Consider the following 14,839-nt stretch of genomic DNA (forward strand, 5'->3'; position numbering starts at 1 on the left):
CACAGCCCCGACCCTGATAGACCTCCTCCCTGCTCCTCCCGTCACCCACAGGTCAACCCTTTCAGAGACCGTATCTGCAGAGTGTTCTCCCACAAAGGCGTGTTCTCCTTTGAGGATGTGCTGGGCATGGCATCTGTGTTCAGCGAGCAGGCCTGCCCAAGCCTGAAGATTGAGTACGCCTTTCGCATCTATGGTAGGTGCTGTGGGGGACTGAGGGGTGAGGGGTGGAAGGGCCATAGAGAACATACCATATCTGGACTCCATCATCAGTTCATTGATGGATGGCGTTAACTGGGGTGTGCTTGGGTATCTGTGGGTCTGTGTCATATTTTGCATGTACCATGGAGTAAAAAAAAAAGATTGAGAATGACAGCGTCAATGGACAGACTCCCCTCCATGTCATCAGAGGGCAATGGGGTCATGGGCGTTGATATTTGGTGGTAGTGTGTGGTGTGTGGGCAGGCGAGAGAAAGACAGAACCACATATGCAGGTAAAGGATTTATGCTTATTTGGCAGAAGGAGCATTGGATGGGAAGTTAAGAAAATTTGAACAATCTTGGACAAATCATTTCACCTTTCTGGGGCTCAGTTTTCTCATCTATAAAATGAGGGGATAGGGAGAGATAATCTCTGAGGTACTTTGACATTTTTTGGTCTCTGACCCTGTCTTGGGTAGTCACAAGACTGCTGAAGTTCTGCTCTTCACCAGGCAAATGTCTGCTTAGCACAGCTGGGATGCAAGGGAATTCTCAAAAGGAATCAAAAGGAAAGAAAGAAGTCTTAAGATGCTTTCAAACAAACCAGGTGCAAGTCTTCAGTGCATCCTGATAACTCTTTGGCCCCAAAGGACTTGCACGTTCACATCTCACGTTCCTTCCTTTCCTGCCAGCTTCTCCCCAGTCTCCACATGGTGGACTCCATCTCATTTCTGCCTCACCCAAGTGGGATGTGGATAGAAGACAGTAGAAGAACTTTAAGCCAGAGGGACCTATGAGGCCTCAGTTTTTTCATCTGTAAAAAAGACTTAATATTTTTTATCCCGTATGTCCTCAGGCTCAGCATTTGGTAAGCATACATGAAATCAGAGTCCCCTCCTGAGAATGGCTGAGTAAACTCCTATTATAGGTCACTCCTGCAGATAGCAACTATAAAACTCTACTTATAAAAATCAACTAGCTGATGGCATTGGAAAGCTACCAAAAGCGAGATGTGTTCTAGAGACGTCTGATGCCTGGAAGAAGGAAACGGTAGTAGATGGGTTTTCCTTCACCCACTTTTTTTATTTTTAACTTTTTTATCCTGAAGGTAGGCCTCAGTGAGTGGAAACACTGGACTCAGGCAGGCTGATGGAAACACTGGATTCTTTCTAACTTAAAGAGCCAGAGAGTTTGGGGCACACACAGCCCCTGCGAAGTGAAGGAGAGCCTACGAAAGAGACAGGGAGCCCAAATTTTGCGTGTAAACTACGCCCATATCTCTTTCTGACCTCCACACCACATACATGAGGGCAAACTCAAAGCAGCTCAGCTAAGGATAAAAGAACTAAACTGAGATTTGAGCTGCCACCACATTTTAACCAGATCCATGAGTGACAGGGTTTGCACTTTGAGTCAAAATCAATTGCCTGCTAAAACCAAAAATTCAGCACTCTTTGGAGAAATACAGTCTCTACAACAAAACATTTATAATATCCAAGAAGCTATTCAAAATTGTACACAACGAACAAAAATTTTTTTTAATTGATGAATTCTCAAGAATGGAGACTGACTGACATGACCTAGATGTTGGAATTAGCCAATAAATATTTAAAAATAGCTATTATAACTGTATTAGTCAGGATTCTGTAGAGAAACAGAACCAATAGGCTATTTATATGTGTATATGTATGTGAGTGTATGTGTGTGTGTATATATGTGTGTATATATATGTGTGTGTGTATATATATACATATATACATAGTATATATACATATACTATGTATATATGTATATATATACACACACATAGTATATGTATATATGTATATATATACACACACATAGTATATGTATATATGTATATATATACACACACATATATATACATATATACATAGTAGATGTATATATACTGTGTATATATGCATATATATACACACACACATAGTATATGTATATATGTGTATATATACACACACACACATACACACACATATCTCTACATATATATGTAGAAAGAGAGAGATTTATTCTAGGAACTGGCTCATGTGATTATGGAGGCTGAGAAGTCCCATGATCTGCTGTCTGCAAGCTGGAAAGCTAGGAAAGGTGGCAGCATAATTCATTCTGAAGGTCCAAGAACCAGGAGCATCAATGTCTGTGGATGGGAGAAGATGGATGTCTCAGCTCAGAGAGTACAAATTCATCCTTCCTCCCCCTTTTTGTTCTATTGGACCCTCCATGGATGGAAAAATGTCCAGTTGGTGAGGACAGATCATCTTTACTCAGCCTATTGATTCAAATGCCAATCTCTTCTGGAAACACCCTGACAGAGACACCCAGAAAGAATCTGTTGCCAGCTATCTGGGCAACCTTAGCTCAGTCAAGTTGACACATATCATTAATCATCACAATAATCATGCCCAAGGATGTAAAAACTGCTCATAACAAATGAAAAGATAGGACATCTCAGCAGAGAAGCAGAAACTATAAGAAAGAATCAAATGGAAAATACAGAACTGAAAAATAAAATATCTGAAACAAAAATTCACCGGATGAGCTTAACGGGAGAATTGAGATAATAGAAGAGTCAGGAAACTTGAAGACAGAACAATAGAAATAACCTAATCTGAAGAACAGAGAGAACAATTATTCAAGGGAAAGGGAACAGAGCCTCCGAGACATGCAGGACAATAGAAAGCTCTAACATGTATCTAGGTGGAGTCTGACAAGGAGAGGAGAGAGTGAATGGGGCAGAAAAGATATTTGAAGACATAATGGCCCCAAATGTCCTGCATTTGATGTAAGACACAGATTTATAGTGAACTCCAAGCAGGATATGTAGAAATTAAATCACATACCCAAATTCTGTTGGTTTCGTAGGCCCCACCTGTCCACACCAGCTTTCCTCCTTCCTTACCGCAAGGATTTCTGGGAGTCTCCATGGGGATCCCAATGCATCCAGGGAGTTGGAGCCCTCTAGCCGCTGTTCCTCGCAGCCAGGCCTCCCACAGGTGGCAGCTGTGCTGGCTCAAGCCCCCATCAGTGCTCTTCTGGCTGGGGTTGCTCCTCTGGGAGGATGCCAGCCCAGGCTTGCTGTTCCTGTCTTAGCCAAGAGTCTTTAGGTTGCAAACCACAGAAACTTACCTATGTGAATGCCACTGATAAGAACCAGCACTAGATGTGTTTTCCATTGTGTAAGAAATTACCGCAAGCTTAGAGGCTTTAGATTACATACATTAGTAACCTCACAGTTTCTGTGGGCCAGGCATGACTTAGTTGGGTCCTCCTCTTAGGGTTTCGCAAACTGCCATCACGGTTCCGGCCGGGGTGCCTTCTCACCTGGAGGGCGCTTGACTGGGGGAATCTGATCATGAGCTTGCTCACGTTGTTGGCAGAATTCACTTCCTTGTGTCTGCAGGACTTAGAGCCTTAACTTCTTGCCGGCTCTCAGCCAGAGGCTGCCCTCAGCTCCTGGACACATGGGCCTCTCAACCTGGCCACTTGCTTCTTTAAAGACAGCCAGGGGGAGAGATTCTTGAGTCACCCCACTGGCGAGATGGAGTCATAAAAGACAGCGTGATGGTGGAAGTGACAGCCCATCACTTTTGCCAAGTTCCATTGGTTACAAGCAAGTCACAGTTCCCACCCACACTCAAGGGGGTTAGGGATTATACAAAAGCCTCAGCACTAAGACGTGTGGCTCTTGGGAGAGAGGGCACTAGAGTTCGTCTGCCAAGAGCACTATGGAGCCCACAGTGGAAGTGAGGCAGGACCCCCGGGGCCCTAGGGCACAGCTGGATGAGAGTCAGGAAGCCAGGCAGCTGCGGTCTCCTTTCCATGGCTGCCTCGTCTCTCATCCCTGCCTCTCTCTGTGGGCTTTCCTTCTCCTTCTGCAGATCTACTATGCCTCTGTACCCACAGGTCAAAGATGACTCTCCGGCTCCCACATGGCCTGCAGGCTTCACTCTGAGTAGCCACAAGCATCTCTGTTTCCCCCTTCTGTTTTCTCACCCAGCCAATGATCTAGCTTCCCCTGGGATAGGTGACCAGCCTTGCCCAATCACCTGCAGCCAAAAAGAAGCAGAGTTGTGAAACAAGCATGGCTCCAGTGGCCTGTCCCTGGGGTGGGGACACTTCTCAGAGACGGTAGAGCGTAGGCTGGGCAGAGGCCACAAAAGACATCTGCCTATGCTGACTTTCCATAGTTTCCTGAGCTAAACAAACAAAAACACTCAAACCCTTCAGGAGTGAGGTGAGCAGAGCTTCTCCTTGGGCTTTCAAGGCACAAGCTAAATCGTGTTCAGCTGTGACATGCGGAGAACACCCACTGTCCCAAGAGGTCAGACTGAGAGCCTCGGGGCAGATCAAGGACCAGACACCACAATATCCCCCATAATGTCTTTGTATCTTTCTCCCCCCACTCTCTCCTGGCCCCTTGGAGCATAGAGGTTCCTTCTTCCAGCCTAAGCACAAACACAAAAAGCTCAAAGCCTTCATGCAAATCAGCTGTGCAAATAGATGCCCAGGGGCTCATAAATGCCCAGGCTTCATCAGATAGACTCAGACAAACCTGAATTCTCTCTGGGCTCAGAAGGTTTCTTTACAGAGCTGTCAGCAAGATTAGAGATGGGACACGTGGATCCTGAGCCTGCGTAGTAAGTCGAGGAGGGAGTGGTCCACAATGAAGGATGAAGAGGGATCAAAAAAGAGGGGAAAGGAGACAGAAAGGGAAAGGAGAAGGCGGGCATGGTAACTGTCATGGTGATGATTCTCAGCAAAAGCCCAAAGACGGAACTCAGTGCTCCGGCCCCTTGCTACCCCCGGTGTGGCCCACAGACCAGCAGTATCAGCACTGCCAGGAAGCTTATCAGAAATGCAGAGCCCCAGGCCCCACTCCACCCACTGGATCTGAATCTGCATTTTAGCAAGATTCCTCTGCGCTTTAACGTCTAAGAAGCGTTGCTCTAACCCACTGCTTCTCACACTTGGCTGTACATTGAATCACCTGTGAGTTTTTTTTTTTTTTTTTTTTTTTAATACAGATGCTTGGGCCCCAGCTCCAAGGACCTGATGGAATGGTATTGGGTATGTCCTGGTCCCTGGGCTTTTTGGAAGCTCCCTGGATGGCTTGAATGAGCAGCAGACTGTGAGAGCTGTTGCTCTAAACTGCTGCAGGAGCTAGGGTTGCATTCAGTGATGTGGAGCAGTGGCCATGGTATTACAAAAAAGAAAAAACAAAGTCTGGAGTCAGGCAGTCCAGAGTTGGGGCAATGGCTTCAGGAGGTTACTGAGGGCCCAGGCTCCTTCAAACTTCCTATTCTGCCAACAGTCGGGGACCATTATCCTCATAGTCACACCATGGCTTCTGTGCCCAAAGACATCTCATCTTCATTTCAGGAAGAAAAGGTGATAGGGGAAGGGATCAGGACAAAAGTACATCCAAAGTGCAGATAAGTCCACTCTCCTTTCACAAGCTTTCTTGGAAGCCCCACCCAGCATTTTGGATTTATATTTCATTGGCCAGAACTATGTCACCTGGCTACCCATAGCTGCAAAGGAGACTTAAAACATCCAGCTACACATTTTAAGCTGGACATGGTGTCATCCTAAAAAGAAACTGCAGTTATGTTAGTAAGAAAGACAGGAGAATGGCTTTTGGTCAAGAATCCAGCAGGGGCTGGGTGCAGTGGCTCACACCTGTAATCCCAGCACTTTGAGAGGCTGAGGCGGGTGGATCACCTGAGGTCAGGAGTTTGAGACCAAACTGGCCAACATGGTGAAACCCCATCTCTACTAAAAATACAAAAATTAGCTAGGCATGGTGGTGTGCGCCTGTAGTTCCAGCTACTCAGGAGGCTGAGGCAAGAGAATCACTTGAACTTGTCAGGCAGTTGCGGTGAGCCAAGATTGTGCCACTGCACTCCAGCCTGGGGAAGAAGAGTGAGACTCTCTCTCAAAAATGAAGAAGAAGAGGAAGAAGAAGAAGAAGAAAAAGAAGAAGAAGGAGGAGGAGGAGGAGGAAGAAGAGGAAGAAGAAGAAGAGGAGGAAGAGGAGGCAGAGGAAGAGGATGAAGAAGGAGAAGAAGAAGAAGAAGAAGAAGAAGAAGAAGAAGAAGAAGAAGAAGAAGAAGAAGAAGAAGAAGAGGAGGAAGGAGTTTCCACCAGTGAGAGACCACCATCCCAGTAATGTCTTCCTGTTCCCATCAGCACAGCCTCCACCAGATAGGAATTATCCCCAGGCAGGTACTGGAGCACATGTGGCAGGTCTCCCCATACCTTCCCAGGGACTGACACCACGGCAGGTGCAGGTGGCTGGGGAGAGACAAAGGAAGAAACCTCAGTTCTCACGAAAGTCACGGTGAAAGGAGCCCTCCCTCCCTCCACCACAGGTTGATTTCTGTAAAAGTCCTGGGAAACTGCAAGGAGTAAGAATGACAGAGACTTTGAATGATGATGGTCAGAGTCTTCAGGGGGCCTGAAGGCTGAGCCTCGACTCCACCAGCTCTCTGAGCCCCTCCTAGCATTGTTGGGAGACAGCAAGAAGAAGGCTCCAGCCCCTCCCAAGTGGTCTGAGGCTGCAGAGGCCACCTGGGCTGGTCTGCCTCCCAGAGGTCTCAGCCCCCAGCCCCTCCCAGGCTGCCCTGCCCTTGCCACCCCCAAAGGAGGGGAACTGTCCAGGACTACATTTACTCTAGCAAATTGTTCTGTTTCCAGATGGCGTGGGGCCAAAGCCATGTCATTTGCTGCAGTCCCTGCATAGAAGAGCTGGGCCAGCAGGATGCCTGGGGACGCTGCAGGGTCTCTGAGAGAGGCTGCAGAGGTTCCCAGCAGCAGTGCAGTATCACTGCGGCTGTCCACCGTCTCCAGGCCCTGGGGCTGGTCCCTCCACCCCCTTCACCTGCTCTGAGCCATTTCCCATGGAGATGGTAGCAGAGCCTGTGCAGGGAGAGAGGCTCCAGTCCTGGCACTGACAAGCATTCAGCCAGGGAAGGGGCACTGCTGGAGGAATGAGGGGAACTTACACCTTCCACACCCATATCCTGCCATGGGGAACAGAGACAAGTCTTGGCTCTGCCACCAAAGGACCCTGTGACATCAGCAAACCTGGGCATTAGTTTCTCTAGTAGAAATGAGTATAGAAACTGGTAGAAACCAATATAGCTCTAGTTCCTTTCCTTTGAGGTGGGTTTATAAAGCCTCTTCGGTTTGCACTTTTAGTGTTTAGCAATCATCAAGTGATGTAGAATTGAGCCTCTTAGTATAAAAGATATATATAACTATACTAAGTTATAGCATTGTATATTTACTAAGTAGTGATAATAACTATATATACTAAGATATCTTAGTATAGAAGATGCTTATTAGATATAACTAATATGCTTATTCTTATTTATATCTAACCTTCTATACTGAATATCTTCTATATTTCAGGTGATGTCCATGTATTTTCTTATTTACTCTCCACAGCAACTCTGCAGAGGTACTGCTATTACTCCCGTTTTACAGATGAGGAAACTGAGACTCAGATAATGAATTAGGATTAAATTTGGTGGCCAATGACAGTATAACACAGGTAGCAGTGGCTTAAGCAAGATAGCTTCCAAGATTGCTGAAAGCTATATATTTATTTATCTAATATGTAGAAGTCAAGAGATAGTTACCCACAGTGGTTCTTTTTTTTTTTTTTTTTTTGAGACGAAGTCTCGCTCTGTCGCCAGGCTGGAGTGCAGTGGCGTGATCTCGTTCACTGCAAGCTCCGCCTTCCAGGTTCATGCCATTCTCCTGCCTCAGGCTTCCGAGTAGCTGGGACTACAGGCACCCGCCACCACGCCTGGCTAATTTTTTGTGTTTTTAGTAGAGACGGGGTTTCACTGCGTTAGCCAGGATGGTCTCAATCTTCTGACCTTGTGATCTGCCCACCTCGGCCTCCCAAAGTGCTGGGATTACAGGCGTGAGCGTAATCCACTGTGCCCGGCCAGTTACCCACAGTGGTTCTAAAGCTCTCAGTGTCAGGGATCCCAGGTCCTCCCATCTTGTCACTTTATCCTTCATTCCCAAGGTCACCTCATTATCCCAGACGACCACACCTTCTCTTTATAGATGGTCCCAGAAGTTGTCTGTGCCTCTTCTGCTTACACTTCATTGGCCAGAACATGGTCACATGGGCACATCTAGCAGCAACGGAGGCTGGCAAATGTAGTGATTGTTTTGGGTGATCCTCTGCCCATGAAAGATTGGCACGTTATTGCAATAAAGGCAGTTGGGGTGGTTAAGAGCATAGACTTCCCATTAAGTGAGACTGCCTGGGTTTAATCCTGTCTCCATCACTTACCAATGGTTACCCTGGGTAGTTCATTCATTATTTATTCAACAACAGTCATTGAGCGTCTACTCTGTCCCAGGCATTGTTCTGGGAACTAGGGATACAGCAGTGAGCAAAAAGACAAAGATGTCTGCCCTTGTGGAATTTATATTCGAGTGGAGGGAAATAAATGAGTTAATAACACATAGTGTGTTGGGGAGTATTCTGTGCTGGGAGAAGGACAAAGCTGGGAAGACACAGGAAGTGCACGTTTACACAGGGGCTGGGTAATGGCCTAGGAGGAGCTGACACTTGAATAAAGGCCTAGAGGATCTCTGGGTGAGAGTGTCCCGAGGAGGGGGAGCCTCTGTGCAAAGGCCCTGAGGCAGGAGTGTACCTGGCTTGACTGAGCAAGGAGGCAGAGTGAGGACGGGCTGACTTGGGGATCAGGACTTGGGCTCTGCTCTGGGTGAGACGGGGCTGCAAGAAGAGGGCAATGAGGAAGGAATAACGATCAACAGATCACCCGGGCTGCTGTGTTGGGAATAGACTTCAGGGGGCATAGAGAGAGGAGGGAAGCTCAGCAAGAGACTGCCAGGGTGAGCTGGAGAGAGGCAATGGTGGCCGGGCTAGGGTGGGGTAGTGCATAGGAAGTGGGGGGAGCTGGGAGGATTTGCCAGCCCATTGCCTGTGGGGTGCAAGGGAGAGAGGTAAGGGTGACTCCATGTTGGCCTGAGTGGCTGGAAGAATCCTGAGGAGTCCCACTTCCTAGGGAGGGGACAGCTGTGAGTGCAGCAGGTCTAGGGGTAAGGACTGGGGAGGGAGCATGAGGAGCCTGGGCTTGGACATGTAGCATATGAGGGACTATTGGGTAGGAGCAGGAAGGCAGGTGCATATGTGAGCCTGGAGTTTGGGGAGAAACCCAAGGTGGAGACATACATTTGGCATTCATTAGCCTATAGGTGATATTTAAAGGTTGCAATGAGCTGAAATGAGATTAAGGAGGTAAGTAGGGTTATTTAATCTCTGCATGCCTCAGTTTCATAATCTCTGAAGGATTAAATGCAGTGAACTGCAAAGCGCTTACACCACTGCCTGACCACAGCAAAAACATCTGTGCTTGTTGTGGTGGCGATTATTATAATTCACTCAGGCAGCTGTGTTTACCACCCGGCCCATCCAGTGAGGGACTCGGGTGATTGTGCTGGGAGCTCTAGGGGAGCGGTGCTGAGAATGCCGGACATCGCCTCACCTGCCATTCAAGGCCTTCACAACTCGGCCTGCCTTCCAGACTTAACCCCTGATGCTTCTCCACCCAGGCCCTCCCCGCAGCCTCTGCTCCCCTCACACCATGCCAGTCACTCCTGCCAAGCACCCCAGGGTGGCTCCTCTGCTGCTGTCCCTGCCTGGCATCCCAGGGTGGCTCCATCTCTGCCGCTGTCCCCGGCTCCCCAGGGTGCCTCGGTCTCTGTCCGCTGGTGGCCTGGCACCTCCTCCACCCACCATCCCTCCAGGTCATGCTCTTCCAAGGCCTGTTGAGAAGACCTATTTAGGCAGCCCTGAGGGATAAAGGACACCCCTCAAGGTGGCTCTGTGGGAAATAGGGTCAGGTGGACCCTGGCTGTTCAGTACTCAGGAGGTTTATGTAATGACCATATTTTATGGCCCTAAAAGGAGGACCCAAGGCCTGGCCAGGCTCAGGGCAGCACTCCCCGACTGGCGGGATGGTGGGTGGGCACTTCCAAGCGCTGTCCTGGAAGGCAGGGGCTCTGGGCTGTGGCTGCAGTTGAGGAACTAGCAGCCGGCACACATGGGAGTCAGTGCAGCCCCCAGAAGTCTGGGAAGTCCTGTTGCCACCCCACTGCCACGCACCCCAGAGTCCCCAGGGCTCCCCGCGGCCGGAACCCTCTGTGCATACCAGGGCCACGGCAGCATCCTGGGCTATTTTAGAGGGGTATGTGAAATGTTTGGAACCTGCCATGGTCTGCAGGCTCCCTGTCACGTTACCTTTTTTCTGACAGCTGTGGCTTGCCTGGGATGAAGAAATGGTGCCCATTCTTGCCCAATTCTGGACTCCATTTCAGGAAGAAGGATGCACGGGGTTGGAGGGAATATTGCCTCTTGTCCCCTTAACCCTTTGAGGGCACAGCCAGGGTCAGTATGGCCAGCCCCACTGTGGACAGGCTACAAGGACCACTGTTCCCCGCTTCACTGCAGAGGTGAGGGCACGTGCCCAGATCACACAGCTACTGCATCGGGACAGGAGCAGGGACTGGCACCCAGGCCTTCCAACTCCAGATCCAGGCTGCCCTCCGCTCCACACTGCCTGGCTCCCAGCCACCAAAAGACACTCTGGCTTCTGAATTGTGAGATGGAGAGTCGCAAAGCACAGGGGTGGATGTGGGGCTCGGAGGTCAGCCTGGTTGGGTTTGAATCTCCCCTTCCACTTCCTGGCACTGCAGACAACCATATAACCCTCTGTGCCTCAGTTTCTTTTTGGTAAAAGACTAATAAAAGGTTGATTGTGAAGATTCAATGACTTAAAGCTCTCAGGAGAGGTCTGAGCCTGTAGTACACACGCGATCAATACTTACTACCATTGGTATTTCTGACAGGTTCTTTAGCACACATGTGACCCGCCTGGGAGAGTTGGGCTCTGGGGGGCCTCCCAGAGGCTAATGGGCATCTGTGGGGTCCTGGCTGGTGCTGTGTCCCCCAGGACTCCTCAAGTCCTCTTCCTGTTCAGCCCCCAGCTCCCTCTAATGCAGGCCTGGCCTCGTCTTTGCAGATTTTAATGAGAATGGCTTCATTGATGAAGAGGATCTGCAGAGGACCATCCTGCGACTGCTGAACAGTGATGACATGTCTGAGGACCTGCTGATGGACCTCACGAACCACGTGTGTGCTGGGGGCTGGGAGCTGGTGGCTGGGGCCCGGGATAGGGGCCACGTTGTCACCCAAAGCCCCCGGATGTCAGGCCACCCTCTTGGGAAGAGACCCAGGGCCAGCCTGAGGCAGATGACACATTGGCCTTTGGTGCACACATTCCCTGGGGGCTGCCAAGGGGACAGGCAGCTCAGGGTGCCCTGAGGAATGGGCACACAGCTGGAGGCAACTGCCCCTCGACTTTCTGTCCTTCCTCCAAGTCCTGTCCGGGGTCCCCAGAACACTGAGCCCGACCCACCCACTCGAGGGGCCTCCCTACATGACAGGGACTGCCAGTGGTGGGCCAACAGCAGCTCAGCCTCAGAGGGACCCATCTCAACATCCCCTCCCCACTCTGTCCCAGCACAACACAGTGCCCAGGTGTCCTGGAGTGACAAACACGAGGATGGCCCCGCAAACTCAAGTCAGGGCATGGATCTCTGCTTTCAGAACATGACAAGTGTCCGGCATTTCCAGTCTCGGTGGGGACTAGAAGGAAGAGAAAACCATGAGCACTGTTGAGGGAGTCACCACTGCCTCCCTGCCTGCCTGGGCCCCCTGCAGTGCAGAGGGGGCCCTGTGTGTACTGGTTGGTGGGGCAGGTGGGGGACACTCTTGTTCTCTCGCTGCCAGGCTGGTGCTGGAGGCCCCAGGAGTGAGAGGCAACCAGTAGGGTCCCAAGCGTTGGTGCACATAACCTAATCTCTGTGGGGTCACTGGGGTCAGGGGACCCGGGAGACAAGTGTTAAGCCTGTGGGAGAGCCCCTGGCATGTGGCTTTCCCCCTCCACCCCGTGCCCCACTTCACTGCCTGACACTGGGTTCCACTCAGCCATCTTCTGTTCTCCCTCGCCAGGTCCTGAGTGAATCGGATCTGGACAATGACAACATGCTGTCCTTCTCAGAGTTTGAACATGCAATGGCCAAGTCTCCAGATTTCATGAAGTAAGGCATTCTGGAGGGGTGAGACTGTCCAGAAGAGTGGGGGGGGGCAGGAAGGGCCCCCCAGTCTCTCCTCACTCCATGAGACATATCAGTCTTCCCAAGAAGGCTGTGAGTTTCCAGAATACTTTGCAGATTCTTTCAGAATCAGCAAAACTGGAGCTTCTGAGAAATTAGGTAACTCTGGGGTATTAAAAGGCAGAGGAGAGGGTTGGATCCCAGGCTTTGAGAATGACGTCACAGCTCCAACCTCAGAGCATTCCCTGGGCCAGCCAACACACCTCTGTGCTCCTCCCAAGGCCCACTGGGCTCCTGACAACCCCAATGCCTCCAGCGGCCAACTGGGAGTTGGGGGTTTACAGGGGGGATCTGAAGATGCTGGTGGTGGAGCTCATAGAAGAAAAGAAACAATGAGAGAAGCACCCAATTCTATTTCTTAGAGCAGGAGGGGCCCAAAGGGTCTTCTGAGGCCCAAACGTCCTTGAGAAGGTTGGCCATCTCCAGATCTCCCCGGCCACGTTGAAGTCTTTTTGGGGTGCTACTGCTTTCAGGAGATGCCTGCCCCCTGGAGGCAGGGTGTGCCATGGAGGACCAGCGGGTGGAGCTGGCATCTCCTGCTCCTGGGTCCGACTCTGCCTCTGGTCTCAGAGGTGCACTGATTTCAAGTGTGCCCACTCAAGGTGCTTTTCCAGACTAAAGGAAACAGAATAAAGAGCTAGACCTCAGCCAGCACCAGGGCAGGAGCCGGGGGCTGCTGGGTCCCTCTGTGCCAATGTCTCTGTCTCCCATCACCCTTCCACACTCACTCTGTGCTGTGCACCAGCTGTCTCCACTTTGTCAGACACAAGACCATGCATGGCCTCCCCGCAGTGGTCAAGTTTATACCTCCTTGGTCTTGAGTGACCTTCAGTGACTCCTAAGTAACACCTCTTAGCTCTGGCTACAAATCCCCAGAGACAGAATCTGAGTGGCCATGGTCAGTGGTCCTCCCCTCTTCTGACTGCCTAGATGAGGAGGGCTCCCCATTCCAACAGGCCTGCTAGGGCCTGTGGCCTGGGTGGCCCCTCTCTAAAAGGATGCACACTTGGGACCGCCCCAGCCAAAGCTAACTCCTCTTGTTCTGTCACAGCCCAGCACATAATTGAAGCTGGCACCCTGACTGCTCGGAGTTTCTCTTTGAATCTCTTCCATTTCTTTCCACTGATTCGAACACCACAAGGTTCCTTCTGGTGCCCTGCCTTTGCCTTGTGGTGATGCTGAAAGAAGCTTAAAGAAGGTTTGGGGTTGCTTTGAGATGTCTGCAAAGTGGCTGTCGCCCAGAGAAAGGGACACAAGATGCAGGCCAGGGAGGGAGCCTCCAGGACTACTGTGAATCCAGGAGTCAGAGGGCCCCTTGGACCTGCAGGCTCACGTGGCTCGCGGGGTTCTTTCTTTCAGCTCCTTTCGGATTCACTTCTGGGGATGCTGATGTAGCGGCAAATACCTGACGTGGCAGCCTCGAGGGAGACCACTGGAATCGAACCCCCTCCAGCACTGGAGGGAGCTGGTTTGAAGTATGACTTTGTACTGGGCCCACCCTCACCTCTAGAATATTGTTTATTAGATAAAAGAAAAGAAAAACCTTTTCCTTAGCCCATCAGATCATCGCCTTTTAAATGCAGGATCATACATGGTACTTTTTATTAAGAACCGCCCATTCCAGGGCTTCAGTGTGCCAGCAACATCAAGCAGGCTGGGGTGGCAATCTTTTTGGGGGAATAGTTCAAATCTCAACCCATGTCATAGCAGGCGGCCAAGCCAAGTGGGATGAAGGTCCCTAGCAAGATACATGTCCTTCCCTCCCTTCATCAAAACCCCCAACTCCCAGCACCTCGCAGTGCAGAGCTGCACAGAGATGTGCACATAGCAGCTATTCCAGCCGGTGCCTGGCTCCCCACTCGCCTTCTGAGGGAGAAGGTATCTTGGACCTGATTGTGGGACCAGCAATCAGAGTTTATTTGCTTTGCTATTCAGCCAAGCCCTGGAATGAATTTGGCCACCACAGACAGCCTTTGGGGTCCAGCTCCTCAGGGACTTGGAGACACAGAAGCAGCCCTCCATTGGTTTTTTCTTATTTACACTGTCCTGGGGGAGGTGTCTAATCGCTGGCTACAGAGGAGGGGCTGCTTCAGCCCCAGGTGTACTTGAACCTGGCTGTGTTCCCCTTGCAGTTAGGTCCTGACTCACCCATTCAAGGACAATAAGGGCCTTGTCTCTTAATGGAGTGCCATTGATCAAATCCAAGAGGTGCTGGAATGTTGGAGAAGGTCCCCGCCTTGGTCTGAGGTCCCCATCCCAGATCCTGTCACTGAGGGGCTCTCACCCCCGTCTTGCCCCTGCCCCAGCAGGCAGGAGCCTCCTGGGAGGTAGGAAGCAGCAGCCTTGTGGGAGCAGACCCTCCAGACCCTCAAAGACCACCCCGGGCATGCAG

The 14,839-nt window shown here is 50.5% G+C and overlaps 1 protein-coding gene across 3 annotated transcripts in view; it reads left to right on the top strand.

The window, feature by feature from the left end:
• Positions 1–14,839, top strand: part of CIB4 (calcium and integrin binding family member 4) — a 68,728-nt gene that overhangs the window by 46,628 nt on the left and 7,261 nt on the right. For 2 of the 3 annotated variants that reach the window (XM_055254013.2, XM_063624014.1), the window contains exons 4-7: positions 52–193; positions 11,292–11,401; positions 12,284–12,372; positions 13,807–14,000. In XM_055254013.2, the coding sequence (XP_055109988.1) occupies positions 52–193; positions 11,292–11,401; positions 12,284–12,372; positions 13,807–13,837 (372 nt within the window). In that variant the 3' untranslated portion in view covers positions 13,838–14,000. Of the gene's footprint in view, positions 1–51; positions 194–11,291; positions 11,402–12,283; positions 12,373–13,806; positions 14,001–14,839 lie in introns of those variants that run through there. The other variant, XR_008652656.2, reaches the window with a different exon arrangement.

The sequence above is a fragment of the Symphalangus syndactylus genome, chromosome 18 (assembly GCF_028878055.3).
Source record: "Symphalangus syndactylus isolate Jambi chromosome 18, NHGRI_mSymSyn1-v2.1_pri, whole genome shotgun sequence".
NCBI lineage: Eukaryota > Metazoa > Chordata > Mammalia > Primates > Hylobatidae > Symphalangus > Symphalangus syndactylus.